The 18,270-nt window shown below is 37.2% G+C and overlaps 1 protein-coding gene across 3 annotated transcripts; it reads left to right on the plus strand.

The window, feature by feature from the left end:
* Window positions 1-1,698: 1,698 nt before the first annotated feature.
* On the plus strand, window positions 1,699-17,933 carry MS3_00006587 (uncharacterized protein). Of its 3 annotated transcripts, none has more exons than XM_051214744.1 (6): window positions 1,699-2,078; window positions 4,668-4,768; window positions 4,806-4,964; window positions 6,851-7,074; window positions 12,044-12,217; window positions 17,202-17,933. In XM_051214744.1, the coding sequence occupies exons 1-6, from the start codon at window positions 1,993-1,995 to the stop codon at window positions 17,349-17,351; spliced, it is 894 nt and encodes a 297-aa protein (XP_051067934.1). In that variant the 5' UTR covers window positions 1,699-1,992; the 3' UTR covers window positions 17,352-17,933. The 3 variants fall into 3 exon arrangements, with proteins under 3 accessions (XP_051067934.1, XP_035585482.2, XP_051067933.1); XM_035730809.2 differs by having other exon boundaries at window positions 4,692-4,768; XM_051214743.1 differs by lacking the exons at window positions 12,044-12,217; window positions 17,202-17,933 and having other exon boundaries at window positions 6,851-9,215.
* Window positions 17,934-18,270: the final 337 nt, after the last annotated feature.

The raw sequence follows: 18,270 nt of genomic DNA on the forward strand, positions 1-18,270 counted from the left end.
GTCAGTTCCCACTTAGACCAGCCATGTCTGCAGCACATCTAACAATTCATAAGCTGTTGTCATTATTGATAAACTAACTAACTAATTTGTTTATTTGGTTATTAAAACCTGCATCTTACTTTGGCATTCGAACTTTTACTTTATTACTCTTCACATTGCAACCAACTGAACTTCTGTCGTGTGGTGTGTTAACCACTGATGTCCGGAGAGCTTACCCACTCAGATTAGAAGATATACAGACCCACAAATATGTATCAAACTGTCTAGAATTAGTGCGATCATGTGGCCAGACCACCCGTACGTCACATTACCAAACTCCTGTAACTGTTTCGACACATCAAGAGGCCAGGGCTGCGAAACCAATTGGTTTATACACTCTTTTAGATTACGAATATAGGCGACCTGGATGATCACGGTCTGCTCGGGTTGAATGTGTATGGTACGACCTGCTGGTCCACGTCAAGGTCTCGCCTCGAGGTTAATACTTCATATTGATTGCCCTCACGTAGTTTTTGGTTACCGTGGCTAATTTTGTAACCGTTCAGAACAAACAAAACGTTTTAGAAATTTCATGCAATTGGTTCCCTTGATGAATTTAAATAGAGCAAGAACAAACATTGATGCAGAATAGTATGAATTCATATTATTTCGAGGTTTCTCGTCAGCTGCTTACAAACCAAGATTTTGATAGAATTTTTACATGGAGATAGTGTGAAACAATCGACATAAATGAGTGTAAATAACTTGATTACAATAATAACTATATATATGCTAGAAACAAGTCAAAGGTCAAAAGAGGGGGGTTAATCCAGGGTAGGTGGTGTAATAATTTAGTGAGGTTCATAAATTGTGTGATAATTGTAGAGATTAATGGAATTAACTAATGATAAGGTAGATTACGTTATAATAATTAAATAGGGTTTGGAACGTTAAGATCATTTAAGAGGATCAGGTGGTGGAAATGTGTGAATAAAATTTATTTTAAGAATTAGGTAATAGGGGGGAGTATAAAAAATATCTTAGAATAAGTAGATGAATAAAATAACCAAAAACACAAAACAAACAAACAGAAACAAAAAAAGATTACAAAAAGATTACCAGGGTAGTGATAAGTTTATTACAGTCTCTTTTTGGATGCATAAGTCCGGTTTCAGTTTCTTAATTGCAATGGCTTCAGCAAAGCGGAGAGTGGTAGTAGTTCTTTGTCTATTGATAATTTTAAACGCGCGCATAATATCGACGGTATGCCCGGTGTCAAGTAGATGCCGAGCTATTGCACTGTTAAAAGCTTTAGTCCCTCGTAGCGTCAAGTTCTTCAGAATATGCTCAGAAATGCGAACCTGTACTATTCTCTCAGTTCTTCCAATGTATGTGCTACGGCACGTACATGTGAATTGGTAAATGCAGTTGGAGCAACTGAAGAAATGTACTGGTTAGAATATATTTGAAAACACAGTGCAACCATTGCCACATTAACCAGTCTGTCACCGACCAATGCACATTGATTGCCCTTGATCCTGACAAGGACCAGCAAAGTATTCGACATCCAAATACCTGTTCGCTGGATTATTTTTTAGGGCTCAGTGACATTTCAGTAGGCCTACAATCTCGTCATAAAGGTATTTGAAGGTGGGTATATTGAAACTGAGTGTATTAAAAGGGAACTTGTAATAAGCGTAGTAAAAGATATACTAAACCATCATTGTATACGGATATCACAATTTCATTGTCAGGACTAACAAAAAAACAGTCAGTCTTCCGTCCCTCCCAGACTTATACAGAAACTGAACTCAGATAAAAGAAATCACCTCCGAGTATATATTTCATTTGTATTACCCAATAAAGGCACAATATTTTTACAAAACACAAAATTTAATTCAATATGTGTATGGGACGACACAAACATGCATTTAGTTATTTCTAGTGGTGGGAGATTGAACTAGTTGTAGTACTTTCCAGTGGTTATTTCGAATTGTGAGCAACTATCGAGTAATGGATGAAAACGAGAAGAAGGCAAGAGAACTGATTGCTGAGGCACAAAAGAAGAATAAAAAAGGGTTCTTTTCTTTTGGTTTGGGGTGAGTCTTATTGAAACTTATATACTGGACCGTAAAATAGTAGCCTTAAACAAATTAGTTAAAAATAAAAGACATGGGTTTCACTAGTTATGGTGGCCTGTTAATTGATCGGTTTTTTAATGTCTCTAAGGCATCATACCCTCTCTCAGCTGGTGGATATTAATTGCCAGAACCAAAGCTACCATTATATAAATTTGCATACCATACTATTCATTATGCTCCCGGCTTGTAATATTAGCCCTAAAGTATGGTTAATACCGAGGTACCAAGTGGATAAATCAAGTTCTTTTAGCATAAGTGTTTTCTAACCTCTGGTATTTTAACGAACTTATTACTAATCACTGCTAACTTAATATTTTACATTAGTCAGTAATAAGGATAGGAGGTCTATCGACCTATATTAATCATTGCAGTTTGTAATACTGTGGAGGTCCAGTCTCGTTTTGAATATATCAACATAAGGTGCTGATATTACGTGTTTCGGTAGAGAATTCCAGTGGTTCACTACTCGGTGCGAGAGACGAAACTCCAGACGTAAACGATTTAATCTCGGTTTTTGAACTTTCTTCGAATGTCCTCTCAAATGATTAGTCCTAGACGGAAGTAAAATATATGACATGTTAACACCAGGGTCATCGTTCAGAATACGATAAGCCAATATTAGATCACCCCGTACTCTACGGTAAGATAACGGAACTAAGTTGAGGTGTCTCAGTCTGTCTTCATAAGATAGGCCAGACAGACCTTGTGCCATCTTAGTAGCTCGTCGTTGGACTCTTTCCAGCATCTCTGCTTCATACTTGAAACAAGGACTCGCTGCTCGAATCCCATATTCTAAATGTGGTCGCACATAAATCGGGTAGAATAGTCTAAACATTATCATCATCTAAGTACTGGAAAGACCTACGAATAGACCATAATACCCTATAGCCTTTCGCAGCAGCAGCCTTACAGTGACTAGTGGTTTTGAGATCACTGCTTAATATGACTCCTAAATCTTTATAGTGTCTTACTTTGGGTAGCACGAATCCAAATATTGTGTAATGATAAGATTCATTATAGTTATTTAATTGTATCACTACACTCTTATTAGGATTTACTTCTAGTGACCACCTGTCCAACCATGCCACCAATGAGCTAAGATCATTCTGTAATACTATCCCATCCGACATACTGTGTATGGGTCCAAATTTTTATGTCATCAGCGAAGAGTAGAACGAATGATTTTGCTACAGTTGGTAATTCATTTACATCAGTAGGATCTCGGAGTGTAAATAACTTCTACTAGTTTCTTGAGTAATATAAATCAACCTTTGTCCTATCAGGTACGTCCTTCATATTAGAAAGTTCGTCTCATACAGTTCAAAATCGTTGATAACAGAGGTGCATTTAGTAAGTACATAAGAAAGCATTAAATTCAACTTTGCTTGGTAATTTCAACTCATACATACATATAATGAATAAACAATAATTATTTTGCGTCGTGAAGTTTTATAAAATACCTTTCGTTCTCGTAGTGATTGCTGATGGTACTACAAAAATGCGACCTTTTACAACAGTAGTAGATAAAAAGAATATCACTTGGTTAATTCCCTGTCCGTCCTGTGTTAAAATTCGGATCAATGCCGATACACATTAGCCCTTACATAGTTTATTTTTGACCAAGTTCCATAATCTTTCTGCAAAATATCTTCAACTTATTCCAATCTAGTAGTCTATTATAGAAGTGGCTAACAAGTAACATCTTGCATAAACTCTCAACTACTTTTAATACCCTCCCGTATAAAACACAACCCTGTTATATTCGGTTTCTTTACTGGATATCAGATTAATAATCTAACATCGCTCATTGCTAGTGTCATATAAAGTCTTCCCAACAGTTATATCACACTGTCAAAAAGACTAAATCAAGCTATAGCATTGGCTTTAAAGCTATTGACTATTAATCTAGGTAATATTCGGAGCCCGATATTTTCTGGTTAGATTTAGCCAGGTCATCATAATTTGTAGTCTGAGACCCTAAGTAACTCCAAAATTAGTCGCAGTTTCAGTCACGCAATACAATCGTTCTTTATATTTTCTTAAGTGTAATACGGTGTTACAGTTTTATTCCCTCTTAACATTTCATGACTTTCCACTACCGTTGGTATTTCTAACTTGGTTTCAAATTTAATCTTACTAACTTGCACCTTGCTGACGTTAAGTGTGGTGTGCGGGATCACTTCATACGGACCGCATGCTCTATCTTTTCTTGTGAACGTTACTGTGTCAGTTTGGACATAGCAGGTGGTCATTCTCAAAATTGTTGTTATGTTGATAGTGTCGATGATAGAAACAATCTCATCTACAGTGCTGAAACTCGGGTTGCAAAGTAATAGCCTAGAGCACAAACTTATCGTGTATATATTGTTCGTATATATATATATATATATATATATATATATATATATATATATAATTTACATGTGCTTCTTACGTGAACTCTTATCCGTTCAGTGGTTTATAATTTATTGCTTACATTTTTACAGTATTGCCGTTTTTACTTGATGGATGTTTATGACTGTTATATTTCATTTTTTGATGTGTCAGATCTTTCTTCACTTTTCATTTTAGTTCGGACAAGACAGATGAAGTGATATCATTGTATGAGAAAGCGGGAAATTGTTTTAAGATGGCACACAATTGGACTGGTAAGGACTGGTTCAACAAACTATTTGATACATTTAGAGGCCGGTAATGCATTTCTAGAGGCTGCAAACCTAAGTTTGAGCCAAAAGTCAAAGCATGATGCAGCTACGCACTATGTGAACGCATCACTAGTTTTTAAGAAGGATGATCCAAAAAAGTCTATTCAATGTCTCACTAAAGCGATCGAAATATATACTGGTTAGTAGATCATTTTGTGTCTTATTTGTCGTTCATACATACACTACATTTACTTCACTAACATTACACAATGAATTTATACTTAAAATTAATTGCTTTGGATACAGCGCTTCATCAGTAGTAGATTTAATTTACCATTTGTAGGCTGGGTAGCATGGTTGATTGGGTTTCTGTGTCGCCTTTCACCTAAAAACCTCCTTTTCCCAACTTTTCTGTTTTTCAGTCACCTTTATAATGACATCGTGTAGGGAAACATATAAGTGCAACGAGTACATTATGGGTATGTGATTTCGTTTTTAATCATAAAGGCTTCAGGTTCAAACTCCGTTGCACCTTCAGTTTCGTAAACCGTGTGGTATCACTTGCTCTTCTACAAATATATATATATATATATATATTATATATATATATATATATTTCAGCTGAGAAGTATCTATTTAGTATACACACTTAAAAATTTTTATAGATTTCAATAAATTACTGTTCTGGTTCAATTCTGTCTATATACCTACTAGTTTCAACATTACTGATTACTGCCGTAAATCTATCACTAATAAATTATCGGCAGATTTGCATGTAAAAATATTCTCGTACTTTAACAGAATGTTTGATTGTGAAATCGGAACTATAGACAATACAATATCGAAATTTCTTACGAATTTTATGACAAGCCTAGTAAGTCATAAAAGTTAGCCTTGCTACTGGTTACTAACCTTTCTTCATTATTTTTAGATGATTTAATTAAGTGAAGTAAGGCTTCATAATGCTAAAGTCATTAAATGTCAATTGTTTACTCAGAATTCTCTCTATAAATAATAGACCTCATATGTCACACTGAATTACATGTAGTAGAAGTCTTACATTTCTTGCACTGAAGTAATCTGTTTCCGTCGTTAGGCTTTGTGTAAAAATAAAAATCATATTTCTGACTGAAGTGCTTAGCACGATCATTACATTAAAAGTGTTCACCACTATTAATACTTTTCACATTTCCATCCAAACTCCATAGGTGTTAAGGCATTTTCCCTACTAATAATAAGATTTTTCAGTTTTCTAAGATTTAGGTTGTGTAAAACAAGACATAAATGAACTTGCAATGGAATCAGCTAAATGAATATATTTTTTCCAAAATGTTCTTACTCTTGATTGAACACCTATTTCAATACTGTTCGGTATTTTTGTATTGTTGTGACTGAATGACTTCATGAATACACTTTTATACAAACAGATTTGCAACCATGAAGTAAACTGCTTAGGTTTAAGTTGGAATAAGTACCTACATCACAAGAAGAAAGGAACGGATAAAAATAGGAGAATGTCAATACAGAAAGGAAAAATTTAAACCAGAAAGAAAGCTGATTGTGGATTTTGAATTGTTCATGGTTCCAAAGGTAAAAGGTATGAATGCATTTAACTTAATCTTATTTCATCCGTGATTGAATGTTGAATAAGGAGGTAATTCAGCGTGACAAGTTTATAACCTAGGTGTCTCAATCAATTTATATGGACATTTTTATCGACTAATTTATGATCTAGTTTCATCAGTTTTTACGCACACATCACAGGATTTATTGTATTTTCTGTTATCAACTATATCAAGCGGTCGTTTGTTAATAGCTGCAAATGTGCTATATTAGTAAACGTCTATACAGGCTTAGTAATTTGTTTTATTCTATAAATATCTGTAAGGTACTTGTGGAGGACTATTTTGTCTCCTATTTCCTCATGTTTAACTGGAGCCGCGCTTGAACCCTCAGCTTCTCAGCATATTACATGTCAATTTATCGAATAACGTTTCTTCCAGATTGGGCCGTTTTTAAGTATTACATACACTACGCTATATACTACTAAGTTTTCTCGTATAATCTTTCTTGTTTTACATTTAGAGATGGGTCGGTTTACTATAGCTGCAAAACACCACATGACTATAGCTGAAATCTGTGAAAAGGATTTAGTAGATATTGAACAGGCGATTCGTCACTACGAACAGGCAGCTGATTATTACAAAGGTGAAGAATCTAGCAGTTCAGCGATGAAATGTCAGCTTGCCGTAGCTCAACTCGCCTCTCAGTTGGGACAATGTGATAAGGCTGCTAACTTGTTTGAAGAGGTATAATTGTTAAGTTGCTGTTATTCATATCTTAATATCGAAACTTTGTTTGGTAATTTTTGTCATTATGTTGATATAAGGATATTGATATAAGGACTATAGTCACCACTATCGTCCCTATGGTTACTGCTGGAACTATACTGTTATTATTGTTGTTATTTTCAGCATTATTGTATCCAAAATAAAAGTAAATATAATAAGAAGTTTAAAATGTATACTCAGCACTAAAATTTACAAGAAGCTTCGGAAGAATAGTTGTTTTATGAATCTTGTGCTTTACGGTAAGGTAGGTCTACGACCTCCAAGGGACGTGTGCTCTTTATGAATCTTGAATCTGTCTTGTTTAATATAACAATCAGTCGTATTATAACGAAAGCCATTGAGTGATTAAAAACAATGAGAACGTTTCGGTAAAGATCTTTTCAGATATTTTTTGAGATTTACGATCGTGTGTGTAGGTAATTTTTACATACAGTAGTCTATAACAAGGTGGAAGAGTGTTATGTCTCTAAAAAATCACCAAAGATAGTCAATCGTTTCCAAGTATTGAGTGTAAAAGACCACAAAAAAGAAGTGTTGCACCACTTAATAAAGCAATCAAAAGATTTCAGGTATTGTATATAAAAGTCTGTTAATAGAAGAGTGTCATTTCAAAATAACTAAAGTTACCCGAGGTTCCCAAGTATTGAATCGAATCGATGTTGCATCATTTAGCGACTTTGTCAAAAATTACCAAAGGGTTAAGTTATGTAATCGTTTCCGAGGTAATAAGAAATAATAATTTATACAGTAAATGCAGAAGACAACTGTCTACTTTACAAAGGTGAAGAATAATGTAATTGTTATCACTTACAGTTTGTAAGATTGGGAAGGAGGAATAATAATAAGAATATTGGATTGAACATGATTTTTGTACACAGATCAGGTTTGAAATGGCAAATCGTTATGGCTTCACGTGTGCACAAATTCCTCACCCAAACCTTCAAACCCGTGCTTTAAACTTTGTAGTTGGTTCTAAACAATGATTTCCGTAGTTGTATTTGACCAAGGGCGACCATGTATTCAAGGTTTGAGTTGTTGATTGATTTGCATTCTGTTCAGATAACCCACTGATTTGTGCGAAAACATACCTAGATTACCATAGTTAAAAACAATTCTTGGACAAGTAATTATGGATCTAGTGAGAAGGCATGATCAGTGGAGTTCAACCATGCTGGATATGAGGCAGGTAACCATGAAAAATAATGGAAGATTTTCGTGCAATGTTGTGAATTAATTGAAGTTAGACATTAACGCCGTTGGTTCCTGGCTCAGTTGTCTAGTGGTTGACCGTTCGCGTGCGAGACCTAAGGTCCCTTGGTTCGATTCCCGTGTTCAGGGCCGTGCATGCGCACTGCTGAGGAGTCCCATAGTATGACGAAACAGTTGTCCAATGCTTCTCAGTGGTTGTCTAACATTGATCGGTTCATGATTTCAGTGAAAGTTCAGTTGCGATTGGGTTGATCAATACTGTAAATATAGGAAAATATACTTGTCGATTAACATTATATATAACTCCATCTATCATTTTATTAGCAACTGAAGTTGTTTATAATACTTTAAGCACACTGATATTGTTGCTCATCCTTCTATAAAGTATGATACATTCTAATTAGCGCCTACTCTTGTAGTCCATTTTCAGGTATGTGACATCCAAATTTATTTTTATTTAGTATCCTAGATCCATAGACAAGTCAAGGTTAAACTCATAATTACCTATTACGTTATTAATATTTCTCTTGTAATTTATAATTGACAACATACTACCAAATATTCAAATCACGTATCCGACAATGGTTTCAATTATTTGTTGATTTCAAAAAGTTCAGTTTGAAATTTGTAGCAATTTAAAGTGTACCAGGTATTTGTCTGCACCGAGTTTTTTTCATCAAATATCTGTTTACATCTATTTCTATAAGTCCTTTTGTTGGGATATTCAGGAAAATATCCCAAAAATTATCCTGTTAAGCCTAATGCTTTCCTTGGACATGAAATGGTGTCATCTTATTGGTCAATGTTTGTTTAACGTGTCATTTTCCTACTGGCCATTATTGTACAATGTTATTTTCTATTTTGTGGTACGTTGTGGTCTGCTTGACTGGTATATAAACAAAGTATGTTTGAAATATAATGATTCATATATCCGAGGCTGAGACTTGTGTTCTGGACTCAACAACTGGGCTAGACAGGGAAGCGAGACCAATCAGAACCCTAGGTCGTTCTACGTGTTTGTGCGTCTTTGGTCCGATCAATAATTCACTACCCCTCAATCTGCAGTATTTTTCATGTTATAACACCTTTCAAGAGAATATGCTTCTTAATATTGGTCAGATCGGCTGTAAGTCAGGTTCACACATTACTGTGATGTGTACCGTAGTCTGTTACAACCTACCATAGTCCGATTGGTGGTCGAAATATTTTTAAAAAGAACGTGGCAAGCAGCATATTATCCACGAAATTTAGTTCTTATTTCGAAAATTTAACAGTGTCAAACTATTTGTCGTACATACGTGAAATTTCGTAGGTTGCGTCATAATTTTCACTTGTAAAGTGATAGATTTTGCGTTCCAATAAATAATTAACTTGAATGCATAATGTTGAAAATTCTCGAAATGTAAAGAAACCTAAGTCTAACATCTAGTTTTTAACGGTTGTTTAGCTCATATGTTAGATCGTAATGTAAACTAACTTCATACTATTAGATTATATTTTTTCCTAAATTATCTCCCTTTTTATTTACATTAAATGGATATTTTGCTTGTCTTAACAGTTCATTCCTGTTCGTTGTAACACCGAATCGAAGTTTAGACACTGAAAGAAATCCCCAGCATTCTATAATCTTTTAATAAACCACTTTTGTTCTCGTAGGTCACAAATGAACTTGTAAAATGTACTTTTTCGCGGTCGTCTATGGCTAATAAATGTAACACATTATTTTGAAATACAAATTGCAACTACTCAATTTTCACTAAAGTGTATCGACCAAATTTAAGTGTGAGAACTTTGTAAGTTAAGTAGGGAATATAATTATTTATAGATTATCTAATTCATAAGTGTTCTACTATAGGATTTGTTCGTTCTTAACATCATAACTGAATAATAGTTAAATGTTTATTAAAAACCAGAGTATTAAACGTCTTTTCCTATACTGTTTCACTTGTATGTAACTACTAGTTTGCGAATCGATCATGCTTATCGTAACAGTAATTTAATGACTAATGCACTCAGATTTCATTTAGTAGTTTGCAAGTTTAAATATTGACTTACCTTCTCTCCTTTAGCATCCCGTTAATGTTACTGACATAAAAAAAACACTATATTAAAATTGATTAAATAGATTTACACTTGTTAGAGGAGTTTTTGGTTTATTATTCTTATCATTATTATTGCTATTATTATTATTCAAGGCTTTGACTATTCCACTTTCCTGGAAGCACGTTAGTTTATGAACCAGCAAATATCAGGTCTTTTTCAGTTTGTCCATGATTGAACATAATCTACCAAATTCCTTGATACGGTCGAGAGTGAGGAGAGTCAGCTCTCCCTCTCGAAATGCTCTCATATGGCCACGTGCATACAACCACTGCCAGAGAAGTTCTACGCACTTCCTTCTCATGGCAGAGGTGTTATTTACGAAATTGGGAGGATAAAAAGCGAGTGTCCGGCGCTTTAACCGGGTTGGTAGGTATTGAGGGTCCACCTAGGGGAGTTGGAAAACCTTGGTTCCAAACCAATGGTGCACATGGGCTCCAGTATCCCGAGGGAACAAACGGCGTGTGAACCAACCGTTGGTTACCTGCTACCATGGGACTGCATCTCCTTACGATACTCCACTGCCTTGTGGGTCAGACCTTTACGCCGAAGGCTCCAGGTGTGCCCCCCTAAGAAAACCACCTGCTTCTGTTTGGGAACCCGAGAAGTAACACAGCCCACACACAAATCAAGTGACTTATTTGGCGCATATGTATTCGGTGTCCCTTTGTACCAATATTTATGTGTTCAAATAAATAAGTCTTCAGTATCGTACTTCTTACTAGTCATCATTAAGTTCCACCTATCTCCTGCTCAATTCTCGAACTCCCTGAGGTGAATTGTGCAAAAAAACTTTCCTTAATATCAAACATATCTAATGTTTGTAGGTATCATTACAAAGGTTTGATTTGATAATTTCAAATAAACTGGACATTGGGTAGATTGTTATTAATAAATCATATATTTGGTTATTTATTCTCTGAAGAAACGTCAGGAAATCAAGTTTTTCTACTCATTGGGATATTAAAAATATATCCCATGTTTGTGCAATTTTACTTAACAGACTTTTATTAATTTTTTTTTTTCAAGCAACCCAAATTTTCCTAACTTTTATAAAGGTATACTTTTTAGATGGTCAACATGACCCACATTATATAGTAGTCTTCATTCATGATTCTTTATAAGCACGTCTTCTTCCTTTTAATTTTCACCAGTTTTATTAGAAGTTACTTTTTACTCAGTTTTCTCCTTGACAATTTACGAAACTAACAGTATATAAACAGATTTAAGGAGATCAAAATCATTCTGAATAAAATATACCAACTAAACTGACTGGTAGACAGACTCGTACTTCGTTTTTATTATCCTTCTTTTTCACTTATGTGTTGTTCTGCTTCGATTTAGGCGCCCGGGTAGTATCTCAGCCTTCACACAAATCGAATGATGAAGTGTGGCGCATATATATTTGGTGCCCCCTTGTACCAGCGCTTATGCATTTAAGTGAAAATAATTTATATGTTGTCAGTCATTTACATTTATTTTAAAACTACTTTCATTACCATTTTTCATTGCAAGCTGATTTATTTAACATTCGTAACGTGTTTGATTTTATTTAAAATTCTAGTGAAATGCATTTCAATTGCGTTATGTTTTTTCTTGTTCACTACTTTTCTCACAGGCTGGTAAAGCGTCAATGGAAAACAACTTGTTGAAATATGGTGCTAAAGGACATCTTTTCAAGGCTGCCATTTGTCATTTCTGTGTGGATTTAATCAACGGTCAAAAAGCTCTGAAAACATATGAAGAATGTTATCCTATGTTTGCTGACTCCAGAGAGTGTGCTTTGATGAAGGTGAGCAATTAAGAATGCTTATATATACGTTTGTTACGTATTTGAGATATGTAAGTGTAGTGAAGGAGAACACGGGTGAGGACAACCAAATTGTATTTAGAACAAATTACAGAATTACTTGGTAAAATAGAAAAACCATATAGTAAATCGTTAATTTGCAAAATATTATTCTATCATATCAAACCGGACTGTTGCTTTTGCAAACCTCAATCCATTGTCTCGCATTTCATTGTTCATGCGATTTCTTACAAATTCCATTGTTTTCTCGCTCTTCTTTTCTTGATCTTCTCCATCTTCTGCTGCCAGACGTTACGTTCTTTTGACTCACGTTATATACTACTTATATCAATATAAGTAGCACGCACCACACTCGTCCCCCCTTTTAACAAGTTGCTGTCGTAGTCTTTCTGATCTCCGTACCGCTGTGTTCTTTGGTGCTTTTCATGATTCACACCCATGATGATCTTGAAACCATCTCTGTAGTTGACTAGTATTTACGCGCTTCTGCTTGTCTTCTCTCCGGATCGTGTAGACCGAGCCGCGTCTCTCCGTGATAACATACGGTCCTTCCCATTTTGGGGCCAGCTTCCCCGACCCTGCCCCCCCTGCTATGTTACTTTTTCGTCCTCTACACTTTACTAGGTCCCCCACTGCAAAGGGTTTCCACGTTCTCCTCTGTTGTTCTGCCTTCTTTGTGTTTGATATTTGTTTCTTTTCCACGTTCCTTATTGCCTCTCTCCTCTCTTTTCTTAACCTTGTTATCGTCCACTTCCGTTGTTGTGGCCAGGTCTTATTATGCATTGGAAGTCGTGGTTGTCTGCCATACATGAGCAAGAAAGGTGACTTCTTGGTTGTTCCTTGTGTGGAGGAACGATGTGCCAGCAAAATCAATGGTAACTCTTTCTCCCAATTTCCTCCTTTTGATGCTAACCATTCCTTTAACGTTCGATTGTTTCTCTCTGTAAGCCCGTTTGTCTGAGGATGATACGGTGTAGTTCGTATTCTCTTGATGCCAAACTGCTTTAAACGGGCTTTAAACTCGTCACTTTCAAAACAGGGACCCTGGTCAGTTAATATCATCTTCGGTATTCCGTGACACGCTACAATATGCCGGATTACCACCTCGGTCACTGTCCTTACCCGCTGGTCTGCAATGGGTACGGCATCTACCCAACGTGTAGCATGTTCCGTCATCACTAACAGGTACTGGTTACCGCTCGCCGTCTGTGGAAACGGTCCCATCACATCCACCGACCATAGATCACCGACTGCGGTTACTGGGATTGACTGTAATGGCGGTTGTCTGTATCGATCGCTTTTCATTAGCTGACACTGCTGGCAGGTTAACACGTATTCAGCCATATCGTCTCTCATGCTCGGCCAGTATGCACTTTGTCGTAGTAAGTCCGTCGTTCTTGCGATGCCTGTATGTGCTACCTGGTGACACTCGTGTATTACTTTACGCCGCCAGTCTTTCGGAATCACCGCCACCCAATTCTCATCATCGTCCTGCCAGGTCAGCACTCCATATGAGTTCACTCTCAGTCGTTCCTTTTGCCGAAGCAGCGTTATTACCTCCTTGTCCATTGTTCGTTTATCTACGTCTGCTCCCTCTTTTATCACTCTGATTACCTCTCGAAGGTTAGGGTCAGCTTTCTGCTGCCGGACGAGTTCTAATGGGTCTCCCTCTAAACTATTCACCGCGTATGCCGTTAGTGGCAGGTCGGCTTCCATGTCTGGTCTTGACAAGCAATCCGCCATTACGTTTTCTTTTCCTGGAACATGGCCGATACCGAAATCGTATTCTTGCAGGCGTATCATCCATCGCGCCAACTTCCCTCGGGGGTCTCTTGCTGTTTTCAACCACTGCAGGGGTTTATGGTCGGTCTCAATGTGAAATCGTCTACCTAAAAGGTACGGTCTCCATTTTTCCACTGCCCACACGATCGCTAAACACTCCTTTTCGATGGTTGAATACTTCTGTTCAGCGGGTGTGAGGACGCGACTCGCGTATTCCACCACTCTATCAGCCTGACTCAACACAGCACCTATACCATGATCACTCGCGTCTGTGGCCACTGTAAACAGTCTTCCCGGTTCAGGCAGTCTGAGCGTCATCTGGCGATCGTCTAGCATGTTTTTGATTCGGTTGAACGTTTGTTCGGCAGTCTCAGTCCACGTAAACTTGGTGCTGCTCAATAACTTATATAAGGGTGCTGCTATTTCGTTGAAATTCTTGACAAACCGACTGTAGAACGCCGCTCTTCCCAGGAACTGTCTCAACTTCCTTTTCGAATTAGGTACTGCAATATTTTTTATGGTAAGAATTTTCTCCGGCAATGGTTTTATTTCTCCATTTCCCACTTTATGTCCCAACAATGTGACGCTACTTTTCGCTATCTGCGACTTGTCCTTATTAATCCGAAGTCCAAATTCGTCAATTCGCTTTAAGACCGCTTCCACATGCTTGATGTGATCTGTTTCTGTTTGACTGTACACAACTACATCGTCGCCATATACCTCGACATTATCTAGATTCTTGAGCAGTAGTGTCATTAATCTTCTGAACGTGAACGGTGCACCCGCCAACCCGAACGGCATTCGTTTAAATTGATACTGTTTATCACGTACAGTAAACGCTGTCTTGCTTCGATCACTCTGTTTTATAGGCAGTTGCCAATATCCTGACCGTAAATCCAGCACTGTAAACACCGTGGCATTCTGTAGCCGATCTAATGTTTCCACCACTGTTGGCATTGCACAAGGCTTCAGGTCTGTTATATTATTCAATTCTCTGAAGTCGACACAAAATCTATACTTTCCATTTGGTTTCTTTACCAAGAGTACCGGCGAGCTATATGGGCTGTCCGCTTCCTCAATTATACCTTCTTTTAACATTTCCTGGACCTGACGATTTACCTCGGCCTCTAAATGCGCCGGGACACGACGTGTTGCAAATATATTTACTCGACTGTTCTTTATCGGTATTTCGTGCTTTACTCTGTCACAAAATCCATACGGCTCCCCATCTCCAGTGAATAGTTTCGCATACTTTTTGCATAACTCGTGAATGTTTGGTTTCTTTGACGAGACATCCGCTGCAACTCTTATTTCAGCCACTTCGCTACTTTCGTGTATTGTCAATGAACCATATTTCGTGACCACCTTACCGCTTCTTAAGTCAACTATCGCTTTTACTTCTCTTAGGAAATCTGCTCCTAATATCGGTCTCGATAAGCTTGTGGTTACGACGAACGGAAAATTTATCTCAGCATCCCCCAATTTTACGATACTGTTAGATACGCCAAACACCTCTAACATATGGCCCCCTATCGTGTGGACAGCTAATGTACACGGCTTGATTCTCTTACATTGCTCTTTGCCTATTAACGATACTGCTGCACCTGTATCGATCGGACAAACTAAATCTCGCTCATTTATGTTCACTCTCGTATATACTGCCCCTCTATCTACTAACGCAACAATCCCCAGATTCCTAGGATAGAAAGAACACTCGTTGTAACGTCTAACATATCTGCGTCTTCGTCTTGTTGGACAGTTTATCTTCCAATGTCCTGTCCCTCCACAAGCGTAACATTTATCGTTCCTTTTATTGTTCACTCGTATTGCTGCAATCTCACGCTCCAGCTCCTCAATCTTCTTCTCGACATTACTCATCTCCTGCTTTTCGCACCCGACCGGAGCTACTGTTCGCGTCATCAGCTGACGAGTCACCTTCGCCAGTTCACTGATATCCATCGGTTGCGCTGCGTTCACCAGTTTCAGCTGTTGGGAGACGGTGGCAGGCACACTCTCGATAAACTGTGACGCCAACAACTGTGCCTCCGACTCCTCATCCAGACTCGGCAGCGCACGGCGTAACAATCTGGTAAGCTCGACAGTCAGCACCAGTGGGTCACCATCGACCGGCAACCTCGCCAGCCGGAACTCCTGCAGCGCGTCCTCCCTGTCCACTGGGCTGTCAAACTCCGCCGCCAACCGCTCCGTGACTGTCTCTCATGTCGTCTTCCCGCCAGCACCGTCCAAGCTGTCATACACAGCCTTCGCCCTGCTTCTCAGAAGCGTCCCCAGCACCACCAGCTTCGCCTTCGGCTCCTTCACTCCCGCCAGCTCCGCCACGGCCTCAAACTCCTTCAGGAAGCTCAGCACATCTCCGTCCTCAAACTCCTTCGGCCATGGAATCTTCATCCTTAGTGGAGGCAGCGACACCAAATGTAGTGAAGGAGAACACGGGTGAGGACAACCAAATTGTATTTAGAACAAATTACAGAATTACTTGGTAAAATAGAAAAACCATATAGTAAATCGTTAATTTGCAAAATATTATTCTATCATATCAAACCGGACTGTTGCTTTTGCAAACCTCAATCCATTGTCTCGCATTTCATTGTTCATGCGATTTCTTACAAATTCCATTGTTTTCTCGCTCTTCTTTTCTTGATCTTCTCCATCTTCTGCTGCCAGACGTTACGTTCTTTTGACTCACGTTATATACTACTTATATCAATATAAGTAGCACGCACCACATAAGTATAACTGCTAAAATTCGATTTGATTTCGAATAAATTGACTAGAGAGTAGGTTGTTATTAATAGGAACAGTACATTTGCAACATCAAAAAACAAAAACGGGTCTTGAGCATCTTATTCAGGACGTTGCGTAAGTCGTTTTACCGGTGAATGACCGATTTTTTAAAGTTGAAACAAGTTTAAAACATTAGAAGAAGCAAGTAGCATAAGTATAGTTAGAAATATCAACACGTTTAATCATGATAGTCTTGTTTCAATTCAAGAAAACGTAGTTGCTCGTAAATTACAAATTGTGTGTCTACCCATTAGTAGCTTCTGACAAATCCCTTTTTCAGCAAAATAATAATTTGATCTCTTCGATTGTAGTCCAGTAATCTATTTTAAAGTGATTGACACTTATTCGAAGTAATAAATCATTTTCATTTTTCAAACAGAAATTATCAGAAGCTTTGGAACAAGAGAATGTAGAAGCTTTTACAACGGCCGTTCAAGAGTATGACAATATAACTCGACTTGAACCATGGATTACATCACTTCTCCTCAAACTTAAGAAAACAATAAGTGAAGAAGAGGATATCACGTAATTCTTAAGACTTGATGTTATTTATCTAAACAAATAAATAATTTACTACCAAATGTTATCATGTTGTGAACCATTCCAAATAACATTTAGTTGTTTCGTTTATTTTTTCGAGTTACCATTCATTTTTCTACACTTACGTATGTGCAATACACTATTTTCCTCCATTTTGCACGTACAACCAACCAAGACATTCCTGCGTATTGACTTACAGTTTCCTCTTGAGGTTAAGCTTTACAAACTACTATATAAAATTCATCCTATCATCATTTACACTTTTCCATATTTTCCTCTTTGTGTAACTGTATTTGTAAAATAGGTTTATTTTGTTTTGCAAGGTAAACTCTGCTATTTGTTGTTCATGTTTAATCGGGTAATTTCCACTATGAATAATATTTAATTACGCTCCTATTGTTATTTCTGTATCATGTTTAACAAACTTTCTTAGTGATAACAATTACTTGGTTTCTTTATTAGTGCTATTGTGATACACATTTATTCTTCTGACAGTGGATCTAACTTATGTAATAATTGTATGGTATCAGCGAGTACTTATTTAGTAATATTAAAAAAACTATGGCATATACATTTTATATTGGATTCTTAAGTTTTTGGTGTCACTGATATGGATGTTTGTCGTGATGGAAAGGGCAATAATTGGTTTTAGCGTTTATATGAATACAGGCAATACTTGACCAGACTGGACAATACAACATTACATATTAGATACAATATGATCAGACTACGTGCTAGGTCACGTTATACATGGTCCACAACTAATAGTTAATGATCGGATTATACCCCAGGTAATAGTTTTAGTACAGGCAGAAACCCAAGGTTCAGACCAGTAGTAGAAAAGAACTCAATGCTAAATGATGTCTCACAGATCTAGTAAAATTGGGTGATTATCTTCGCCCATTGAC

Source organism: Schistosoma haematobium, chromosome 2 (assembly GCF_000699445.3).
Source record: "Schistosoma haematobium chromosome 2, whole genome shotgun sequence".
Taxonomy (NCBI): domain Eukaryota; kingdom Metazoa; phylum Platyhelminthes; class Trematoda; order Strigeidida; family Schistosomatidae; genus Schistosoma; species Schistosoma haematobium.

Coding starts and splice junctions, on each gene's coding strand:
- MS3_00006587 (XM_051214744.1), top strand. CDS start 1,993: ATGGATGAAAACGAGAAGAAGGCAAGAGAACTGATTGCTGAGGCACAA. Junction 4,965..6,850: donor AGCGATCGAAATATATACTG/GTTAGTAGATCA, acceptor TTTTACATTTAG/AGATGGGTCGGTTTACTATA. Junction 12,218..17,201: donor GAGAGTGTGCTTTGATGAAG/GTGAGCAATTAA, acceptor TTTTTCAAACAG/AAATTATCAGAAGCTTTGGA.